The sequence below is a fragment of the Hydra vulgaris genome, chromosome 10 (assembly GCF_038396675.1).
Source record: "Hydra vulgaris chromosome 10, alternate assembly HydraT2T_AEP".
In the NCBI taxonomy this organism is placed as follows: Eukaryota; Metazoa; Cnidaria; class Hydrozoa; order Anthoathecata; family Hydridae; genus Hydra; species Hydra vulgaris.
This window is the reverse complement of record NC_088929.1, coordinates 47,260,595-47,272,500: the sequence shown is the minus strand read 5'-3', so window position 1 is coordinate 47,272,500 and position 11,906 is coordinate 47,260,595. Positions and strand designations below refer to the sequence as shown.

Sequence of the window (11,906 nt, the reverse complement as noted above, 5' to 3'; positions counted from 1 at the left end):
TTAAACTGTAGTTAATCTATTTTTTAGGGCTACTAAAGTTTTTGAAATGTTTTAACACAAAGTTATTTAATAATATTTAAATGTATTTTTTTTACGACAAGGTGCAAAAGATGTTTCAAAAGCGGAAGTAAACGATCAAATGAAGTTCGTAAATTGTACGACCGAAAAAAGTCAGATGGTGCGAGGATTGATTATGCATGCCACTCGGAACTTTAGGACAAAGGCAGTGATGCAAATGGCGAAGATAATGTCTAGATTATTGTATAACAGTTTTAATATTATCTGATATACATTTCATTTTATTGAATATGTTTTGTTTTTCACCTTGAAAATAAATTTAGCTTGAATGAAATAACAAACACATTTCAGTTTGCATTTGATTAAAACAATTTAAATAGCTTTAATCATACGTCGATTGCAATTGCAATCTTTTTAATACATTAAAAATAAACAAATTTAAGAAATTTTATGTTAACAATGACCTAACTAACTGCGTGCTAGTTACAAGTAGCGTTTATAATTCACTGAACCTAATAAAATATATCGTCGGATAAATGCTGGCTAAACTGCATTGGGCCAATGTAATCGGGCCAATGTATGCCCGGCGGCCATCAAGGAATCGGCCCAACGCTGGATGCCAACGTTGGGCCAACGTTACAAGAAGCATTGGGCCAACGTTGGCCCAACGCTGGTGTGTTAGCTGGGTACCGTTATCGTGTGTATTCGTTTAAAAGTTGTACTACGCAACAACTTTACTTATATTTTTTTATTATTCACAACTTTGCTGCGATATTTATTAGCATGTTTAAAAGTCTTGCAAAACTGCAAAAAGGTATGATTGGTTTTCAGCATATACGTTTAATGGTCATTTTAATCTAGAAAAAAAAAAGAAGGCTTTGACAGTGAGTTTAAATACAAACCGATAATTCTATAATTTTAATTAATCACTAAAACACTAAATGGGACATATTATTGAAACCAAGCAAGCTCTTACCAAAGACCTTGCTGACTATACAATTAATGCGTTTCGTTTTATTGTAACATATTCAAACACAACAGAAGAATGTAAATGATCTATCTGCAGAAATAATTAACAATAATCACGAAGTGGCTGACACTCTGTTATTTCTACATGCCATAGAAGCTGCAAAAAAAGAAAAAAAAAAAAAAAACAATTAAAAAAATGTGTTGTGCACACATGGTATCAAATCCTGCCTCGTGTCACAATTTTCTGAACTGGTACGAGGGAAATGAATCTGACATCTTAACTCAAAAATGCTACAAAGCAATTAGTTTTAAACAAGCAAGAGCTTATATCTATTTATATAAGGTATATCTATTTGATATTTTTTCTCATTTTTACTGAAAATAAGACTATCAATAAATTTTTATATAAATATATACTTTTTTCAGGATTTATGTGTTTATTGGCTGTGTAATAATTTGTATTTAACCACTAAAAAATCGTGGTGGAAAGAATTTTTCAAAGCTGAAGATGGAACCCTAATTGCACTCTCAAATCCTGGTTAATCAGAGGGTTTTCCTTATCTATTTACAAGTAACATAGAATGTCTTGTTGTTAGAGTGATGTGACAGAAGATGTTAATACCCTATATATATACATATATATATATATATATATATATATATATATATATATATATATATATATATATATATATATATATATATATATATATATATATATATATATATATATATATATATATATATATATATATATATATATATATATATATATAGTTATATATATAGTTACTATAAACCCCCGAGCTGTAATTACAATATCTTGTAGGAAATAACAGATCTTATTATAACTGATAATTTGCGGACAATAGAAGTTGGGTGTTTTTTATTGTAAAGGAAATAGCAGAAATAAAAGGTGTAAATATTTGAAAATTGAATGTATTAACAATGATGTAGGCTACCAAATAAAACAACATACATGACTATGGCCGTAACCTCATAAATTTGCTGTTGGAAAAAAAAAAAAATATTTTTCGTACTTGTAAAATATACAAACGGCAGGGGCAAAAAGAAGATAAGAAAAATAGTTACATTGCTAAGCCCCTCATAATCCATTAATAATATATATTCACAAGTCATTAAACATCATAAAAATATATGTCATCAAAAATATTTTAAAAGATTGAAAAAAATAAAGATAATAAGTTATATATAAATAGATTTATTTCCAATAATAAATAACACAAAGCAAAAGGAAAACAAACAAACAAACAAAAAAATTAAAAAATATAAAAATTCAGTTTTCAAATATATAATTGATTTACAAAATAAGATAGTAAATATAATGTAAAGAATTTAAAAATTTTAAGAAAAGCTTATATTTATATATAATGAGAAAATAGAAAATAAAAAATCAGAATTAGTTTCAGAAATTAAATCTTTGCATAATATTAAAAATATGCCATATAATATTTTGAAGACCGTTAATGTAGCTCCGGTAGATAAATATGTTGGGTTAATTTTGATTTAAAATATTTATGTTTGCAATCGTTTTGACGTCGTTTCCGATTATTATACAAAAATATCTGTGAGTCTCTAGTGGGGATAGAAAATATTGTGGCTTCAAAGTGAGTTTTAGCTTAAATACAGTTAATATTTGCATATTTAGTAAGATATTTGTGTTGTATTTATTTAAAAAGCGATTTTTAAAATATTTATGAAAATACTTTCTCAGAACCTAAATTTGCGGGGTTCTAGATCCAGGGTTTCTAGAGCCCGCAGGTTTCCGAATTCTAGTTCTAGATGGGTACAACAACACCTAGTTCTTATTAAAATAAAAGTGTTTTTATAAGAACCTTATATATATATATATATATATATATATATATATATATATATATATATATATATATATATATATATATATATATATATATATATATATATATATATATATATATATATATATATATATATATATATATATATATATATATATATATATATATATATATATAAAGTTTTGGATTTTTTGTAACATTGAAATGTCTTTGTTTTTAAATTTGCAAGTTGTATTATAAATTATTATTTCTGTCTTAATAATAAATTTTTTTTTTTACATAACGTAACATATCATGTTTGCGCAGAAACTTCCCGATAAATGCAAAACAATACTTTACAGATTGTTTTTTATAAAAATCAGTGCGTAAGTAATATTCCGCGAGTTTAGAAATCAAAATTGAAGAGAATATTGCGGCAGCTCAAGATATAGAATTAACTGCACTTAAAGAGAACAAAGGTTGGGCTACAAGGCAAAAAGAAAAAACCAAATTTATCAATCAAAAAAACTAAAAATAATCCAATAATACAAAATATTAAAAAAACAAATTGAATGCTGATTACAAAAATAATCATTCTGTCTAAGTAAATATATTGATGTGTTATCAATGGGATAACTAATTTATCCAATTATTTATGAAATAGCACAAGTTACTAAAGATGTACCATCAACTCAAGTATCAGTCAAACGTTTTTACAGTTCTTTATGATTTACAGCACGTCTTCTCAGAAATAAATTTAACGAAAAGCTTATTTTTTAATTATGTTTATAAGAATAAATAATATTTACCCAAAGAGCTTTCAAAATACATAAACACAAAATGAAAAACACGAGGATTAAAAACATAATAGATTTTTTCTGTATGTATTGCAAAATTGTTTAGTTGTAAATGCTGTCATACAACAATAAAATTTAACTATGTTAATTATGTCGTGAATCAGTCAAGTATGGTTTCTAATATTTTTTCTCCGTAACAGTATTCCTTAATGTTTCAGATTATTTCAAAATGGTAGATACGAACAAAAAAAATTATATATATAAAAAGAAATAAATATTTCAACAACATAATAGCATAACTTAAAAATATGTTAACATAAACAATTCCACAACATAAATGCAAAAATATTTTTATTAACTTTTGTTTTATATATTCCCTAATTTTTGTTTATGTCGGAAACACATTCATCAGTATTAAAATAAATTAAGTAGCAGAGTATTGTCATTTGTCACCATTTACTATTTCTTATATATTTAAATGTTATTAAAGCAAGGTAATTTAATATAGGCGTTACTGAAAAAAACACACATAAAAATAAAATGCAACTGAAAAGAATATTTGACAAAATTGAAAGGGCACAAATGTAAATGTTCTTTTGAAAATTAAACTGAAAGGAGATTGGTGATGCTGCATTTAGGAGTTATTTTCAAAAGAAAATATTTCTTCTTTTAAAGAAAGATTAAAAATATGCAACAGTGGTGTTATTAAATAATTCGCATTATTTAATAACACCACTGTTGCATATTTTTAATCTTTCTTTAAAACAAGAAATATTTCCAGAAAGTTTTAAAACTGCAAGAGTTATACCGGTTTTCAAATCGGGTGATCCTTCTAACGTCTTTAATTATAGACTTATTTCCATTCTTCCTTGCTTCTCTAAAATACTGGATATTAGACTATTCTCTTTTCTAGAAACAAATAATATTTTATACAACGAACAATTTGGGTCCAAAAAAAGTCACTCAACTGATCATGTTATTCTTAAACTTGCTCATGATATTTTTCGAACCTTTGATAAAAAAGACTATACATTAGGTATTTTTATAGACCTTAGCAAAGCCTTCGACACAGTTGACCAACATATTTTATTAAAAAAAAAGAAAAGTAAACTACGGAGTTAAGAATGCAAGTATAGTATGTTTTAAAAGCTACTTGTCTAATATAAAGCAGTATGTTTCTTATGATGGTGGCAAAACTGAAAATAAGACAATCACTTGTGGAGTTTCTCAAGGATCCATTTTAGGAACGCTTTGGTTTTTAATATACATAATCGACATGAGCTAAGCTTCGAATACTTTAGACTCCATTTTTTTTGCTGACGATACCAATTTATTTTATTCCTATAGTAATACAAAAACTCTATTTAAAACAGTCAACGAAGAACTGTTAAAAGTAACTGAGTGGTTTAATACAATTAAATTGTCATTAAACTTAATCAAAACTAAGTATATATTTTTTTTCATCGCCTTTATCAAATAGACGAAATTCCTCTAAAGCTTCTAAATGTTAGCATTGGGAATCAATTTATAAAAAGAGAACACTCTTTTTCTAAAAATGAAGTTTCTAGGTGTTCTTTTTGACAAAAATGTCACATGGATAAACCACTTAAAATTAATCGAAAATAAAATTTCTAGAAATATTGGCATACTTTATAAGGTAAAACCTTATATAAATAAAGTTTGTTTAAAATATCTTCTCTTTTATTCACTGTTATCTCAATTATGCTAACATTGCTTGGTACAGCACCAATAAAACAAAACTAAACAAACTATTTAACAATTAAAAACAAGCCATATGAATAATATCCAAAGCAGACCGTCTCTCTCATTCACAACCACTATTTATTAATCTAAATAATTTAATTTTTATTTTATTTTAAAATCATTAACGATACGGTGCCAAATATTTTTAAAACGCTATTTAAAAAGATACAGCACAAATATCTTATTAGACATGCAAACAATAATTATATTCTAGCAAAAACTCACTGTGAAGCTACTAAGTTTTCTATCACCGCTAGAGGCCCCAACTATGGAGTATGGTAATTAGAAATGACATCAAAACGCTTGCAAACATAAATATTTTTAAATCAAAACTAAAAGAAATAATTTTAATTAATCAAAACATGAAGGACTTCTTCTAGAGCTCTATTTATTTGTTGGCCTTTGAAATATTGTATAGTATATTTTGAAATATTGTATAGTATATTTTGAAATATTGTATAGTATATTTTGAAATATTGTATAGTATATTTTAAAATATTGTATAGTATATTTTGAAATATTGTATAGTATATTTTGAAATATTGTATAGTATATTTTGAAATATTGTATAGTATATTTTGAAATATTGTATAGTATATTTTGAAATATTGTATAGTATATTTTGAAATATTGTATAGTATATTTTGAAATATTGTATAGTATATTTTGAAATATTGTATAGTATATTTTGAAATATTGTATAGTATATTTTGAAATATTGTATAGTATATTTTCATTTTATTTTCATTTTATTTTCATTTTATTTGCAAAGGTTTAAAAAGTTAGTTCTATAAAAACTTATTTTTTAATTTTTATTTTCGTATTATGTAAAACAAAAAAATTTTTCCTTAAAATTCTAAATTCTTTTCATTATATTTCCTAATTAGGAGTTCTTAATTGCAATAATTAAAAACTTTTATATATAGTTTTGAATTTTTTTTTTGTTTGTGTATTTTTTATTTTTGCTTTGTATTCAATTATATTTGAAAATAATTTTTAGAATTTATTATCTTTATTTTAAAAAAAACTTTTTTTTTTTTTATATTTGACAGCATTTTTAATGACAAGATTTGATGACCATATTATTTACGGATTATTGGGAGCTTGGGCAAGAAGAAGTCAAAATAAGACTATTTTGACTTCTTCTTGCCCCCGCCATGTGTATGTTTTCCCAACACGAGAGTTGTAAATTATTTTAAACGGCAAATTTAAATAAATAAAAAAAATAACAAAAAAAAAACAATGCGTTTTATTGCTTCTGTCAGATCTTGGAATACAGTTCACGTAGTAAGTAGTATCAACATACAATTAATTTGTAAATCGGGTTTAATTAAAGGAATCTGATATTTTTTTTAACTTCTTTTTTGCATAAAATTAATATTATTTTTTTTATAACAAATTTAAGGTTTTATTTTATGGTCTGACAAAATAAATAAACTAAAAATTTTAAGACCATTTACATTTTTTAACACAATATCGATCGTTTTATGAAAACTAAACATTTCACAATTTAAAAACAAACAAATGTAAGTTTTGATAATGTTAACTTTTTGTCAATGTAATAGGATATGGAAAATAGTAAAAAAGGAGTCTGGGAAAAAGTAAATATAAATGATAACACACCTTAACTGATGACACCTAATTGATAATATTAAACAAGAAAGATACAACGTTTTTTTTTATTTTATTTAACATTTGCTTCAAACTGAAAACATGAAAATTATATTTTCAATTTTATTTCTTTCTATTTGTGGTGGCATTTATTCTAAATATGAAAAGGATTTCAGCACTGATGTAAAAGATGAAATTTTAGATGATTTAGAAGACGATATTCTTGAAAATGATGAAATTGCCGATGAGATTTCCTCTGATAGCCGATGGAGACCTCGATGGAGAGTTCCTCGATGGAAGATTCCTCAATGGAAGATTCCTCCATGGAGAATTCCAATTCCTAAAATTCGTTTTCCAAAAATTCCACTTGGTCCAGTCGGTACTTTTGTTAGATTAATGAAACCTACATGCCTTGGTTGCGCTGGACTCTGTGAAGTACCCGTCCCAGGTAGATGCGCCTGTCGTACAATACCAAACTGCAGATTTGGTTAAAGCAGTAAAATGTTTGAGTTCAACATTATTATTTTATCAACAGACAGTTCAACATTTTTATTTTTAATAAATTTTTTAGTCGATAAATACGTTTTGTTTTTTATATAAATTTAATATATAAATATGAAATAAAAAAATTATTGCAAACTTAAAATCTTACCATATTTTTATTAATTAATTATTATCGAACATAATGCTGATGCCGTCACTAATTCGTGTTTGTTTGTACAGATCTCATGCTGTGAATATATTTCTTTGTTTTTTAACTGACAAAGGAAGATCGACTCAACGCATTTTTTGTAACTTGTTTTTATATATTCTTATTAAGAAAACAGCGTTATTTATACTAAATCTGACATAGTTGTCAATTATCAGTAACTAAAATTAAGATATTAATTACCAACTTCCTACCATATATTAATTACTGTAAAAATACTAGACGTCATTGCGTGGTTTAACAAATGTTTATGACACACTCCCCCAATTTGTAGAGAATATCTACAAATTCTCATCAAAATGTTCATCAAGTGCTGTTATTTTAATAAGTTCCTCAGCCTTTGATTTCGCCATTCGTGAAGGTCTTTGCTTCACGAGTGGTGATGCAAAGACCTTCACGAGTTTTTGTTTGCTCGGCTGATATGTTTTCGCTAGGTTTAGAATCATTTAGGAATTCCTTGATCTCAGTAGGATCTTGGGAAATTTCCAACGGATAAAGCATATGAATCGGTTTCCACTACTTGATCATTTCCCGTTCTTAATTTAGCACCGCGGATTATATTATCTTCTCCGCGTACAAGTTTCGTTACCATACCAATTTTCCACTCACCTCTATTCTTTTCTTCTCCTTTAAGTAAGAAAATCTGAAGAAAATAAACTCCGACGATTGCTCTCTGAAATCGTCGGAACCACCTTGCAGTACTTACAAATGTTTTAGCATTATCGCTTATTATGAGTGAAGGTGTGCCCCTTCTTGCAATCATTTCTATTATACTTCTTCAAAAATCTTCATTTTCCATTGTTTTTAGTAGATCCAAATGGATTGCTCTTGAAGTTGCACATGTATAAAGTACAATGTACGATTTTTTGTAACACTCTTTGCTTACTTTATATTCGATTGGGCCAGCGAAATCCAAACCAATAGTTTCAAAGGGGTATTTACTTTTATTTATACGTTCGATAGTTTAGCAAAACAGTTGTTAATGGAGCTAGTAATGGTTTAAACCTGAACCTTTTACACCAATTGCAATCGTATATTATTGTTTTTAGTTGGCTACGTAAGGTATCTGTCCAATAATGCTCACGAAACTTGGACATTGTTAGACCAACCATCCCATTGTGAGTCTGTGCATGAGCTCTTTGAATAACCAAGTTTGTAAAGGGATGTTTGCGAGGTAAAAATATTGGGTGCTCACCTTGTATATGTCCATCATGATTTCTATGTAATTGCAATCTTTCTGAAGTTTCTTTATATTGTTCGGATTTTTCAAATTCGCATTGAGCAACTTTGATCAGCTTCTGCATTGCGTTGTTCCTTTCAGTAGCTGATAGCACACCTCGAAATTTTCTTTTACTTTTGAGATTGATAATGATTCTTAAGATCCATGTAATTATTCTTATAACTTTTGGGAATTGATACTTGTTCATAAGATCAAAGTAGTTAAACCTCTCGGCTGAGGCAAGGTTATGCATTTTTGTTGGATTAACTTCTTTCCGTACTTTTTCCATTTGTATATGAGCTATATTGGGTGGCCACTCATTCTTTTTGGCAAGCCATGTTGGACCGTTGAACTATATTTGTGGAATTTTTCCATTTTTAGTTCCTCTACTTCCAATATCAGCTGGAATCTAATTGGTTGGGCAGTGGCGCCAGATAATCCAACTTCGTTTATTGATTTCTTTGACACAATTTGATACAAGCTGCTTCCATTTATGATTGTCAATAAGGATCCTATGCAGTGCGACTGAACTATCAAGCCAGCCGTATATCTACATAACTGGGTGTCCTTCAAGTGCCAATTTAACGTTTGTAAGAGCATTAGCTACCATGTCCCGAAATCAATTCAAGTCTGGGAATAAAATAACCTCGCTTTAATATGCGTGATTTGGCTGTAAACAATCCTTGAGTTACTTTGTTTCCTTGATGTACTACTACATATATTGCACTGCAGCAGCCATCTTTGCTTGCATCACCAAATCCATGGATTTCAATCTTTTTTATTAATTGATTCAAAACAGTTTTACTTCTTGGTATTGGTGTAAGGTCTTGTAAAGTATTTTTCCAAAGCATCCACTCCTTTGTTAATTCAGGTGAAAGTTTTTCATCCCAAGCAAACTTCAAATCACAAATTTTTCTATATATAAGTTTTGCTGTTTGTGTTATTGGGGAAATTATACCAAGTGGATCAAAAACTCTAGCCAAACTTTCTAAAACTCCTCTTTTGGTTGTGATGTTTGTTTGGCGAGTTGGTCTACAATCCATTAATAAAGTGTCTTCATTTTTGTCCCACAACAAACCAAGAATTTTTGAATAACGTTTATTTTGTTCATTGATGGTAACTTCATGATAGTTCTCTTTTAAATCATTGGTTTCCAATACAGGAAAGTTCGAGTGCCATTTGTGAAGCTGGAATCCTCCCTTTTTGAACAAATGAATTGCTGTTTGTTTCATTTTTTCAACACATTCCAGTTCAACTCCCCCAGTGATTATATCATCAACATATATGCCCTTGTTGATTATCTGAACTTTATTCTTTTTATGCGGATAATTTTTTTCATATGTCAATAAATGTTGCTTGATTACTCCTCCAAGAATAAAGGGACTAGATGCACAGCCAAACGGGATTCGAGTAAATCTTAGAGTTATTACTTCTTTACTTTTCAAGTCCGATATCCAATACAAACGGAAAACATCACAATCTTTATTATCAACTCTTATTTGTAGAAAGGCTTGTTTAATGTATCCAGTAAGACAAACAGGTTGCAATCTGTTTTGTAAAATAATATTGAGGAGTAAGGGTTGCAATGAAGGACCAATATGTAAACAGTCGTTAAGTGAGGGCGATTCGTACTTTTTAGCTGACGCGTCAAAAACAATCCTTAGCTTGGTTGTTTCAGAGTCCTCTTTTATCACTACTCGATGAGGCATGTAGAATATTCGCTTGCCAGTTGGTTTCTTTTGTGCATACTCAATTGTCCCATCCTTGAGTTGTTCTTGAATAATAGCGTTATAACTTATGAGATCATTTGGTTTCTTTTCCAGTTTCCTTAGTAAACTATGCAACCTGGAGATACTCCCATCTGAATAAGATGCCAGTTTTGAACATTCCTCTTTCCATGGTAATCCAGTGTGATAAAAACTAGTTGAGTCTTGTTGTAGCTGTTCTTTAAATTCTTCATATACTTCATTTTGACTCCCTTCGCTTTGATCTTCTAGATCAAGAACATCCAAGCTATATAGTTCTTTGTAACAGTCGTTGGTTGACTTTGTAAAATATAAACAGTCCGAGGTGCTTTGTCCTGGTCCCATAACCGTCCATCCAAATATGGTTTCTTCTGCAATAGCTTCTCCATCATTTCCAGTCCTGAAACCTTTCAACTTTATTCTTGCAGTATCACCAGCACCAATTATAAGATGAATTTTATGATCATCGTAATCATCATCATTATAAAAATGAAATCTCTCTAGGTGTTTGAATTTCCTTTTTAGGACGGATATCCTTGGATTTCGTAGTACTGTAAACACTTTCCTTTCTAACATGTAGAGTTTAATATCAAGGCTGTTGCGTCCGTTATTGAAAATAGAGTTTTGTAGAACAACGGAAAGTTTTGATGTAGTGATCCAGTCATTGTTTCAATGTTTTTCAATTCCTAATTATTTGGCTTTAACTTTAGGTACTTGATTAGCGTAGATGAAGCATACGAACTACCAGCTCCCGTATCCAAGAGTGCTCTCACTTTATATTTGCCAACGTTCACAACAACTGTGGGATGAATAGTTTGCCCTTCGTATCCACTCATAAGGATACCCTTTTTTGATTCGTCTTTATTAACCCAGTGCATATAGATAAATGATGCCTTCCTTGACAATGGTAGCAAGAACGTTTGCTACGACATTTGGATACTGTGTGGTTTGTTAACGTGTAGTTGAAGCAGCGATGGTTTTCTTTAAGATAATTTTTCCTTTGCTGTGTTGAATGAAGTTTCGTACATTCGTGACTGAGATAATTTTGCGAACTGCAGTAAATACAGCCAATGTTTCTAGTTTCGTTATGTTGGAAGTGTTTTTCCATTTAATTTTTGTGCTCCCAATTATTGTGGGGTTTTGAATTTTCTTTTCTGATATTATTTCTTGGTCTTCCAATAAATGATTCTGGGTTTTGTAACGTATATTCACTTAGAGCTTCAATTAGCTGTTCAAAGCCCCATTCCTGCCATT

General features: G+C 28.8%; 1 protein-coding gene and 1 long non-coding RNA gene across 3 annotated transcripts in view; one reads left to right on the top strand and one right to left on the bottom strand.

The window, feature by feature from the left end:
- Positions 1-256, top strand: part of LOC136086622 (uncharacterized) — a 1,106-nt gene extending 850 nt beyond the window's left edge. Inside the window, exon 3 of one of the 2 annotated variants that reach the window (XR_010641476.1) lies at positions 102-256. This is a non-coding gene — a long non-coding RNA (uncharacterized LOC136086622). The remainder of the gene's footprint in view (positions 1-101) is intronic. The other variant, XR_010641475.1, reaches the window with a different exon arrangement.
- Positions 257-9,506: 9,250 nt separating this feature from the next.
- On the bottom strand, positions 9,507-11,228 carry LOC136086394 (uncharacterized). The gene has a single exon (XM_065808691.1). The coding sequence runs from the start codon at positions 11,226-11,228 to the stop codon at positions 9,507-9,509; it is 1,722 nt and encodes a 573-aa protein (XP_065664763.1).
- Between the last annotated feature and the right edge of the window lie 678 nt (positions 11,229-11,906).

What these genes read in the sequence shown, in the direction of transcription:
- LOC136086394 (XM_065808691.1), bottom strand. Translation starts at nt 11,228, where the DNA reads ATGTTAGAAAGGAAAGTGTTTACAGTACTACGAAATCCAAGGATATCC.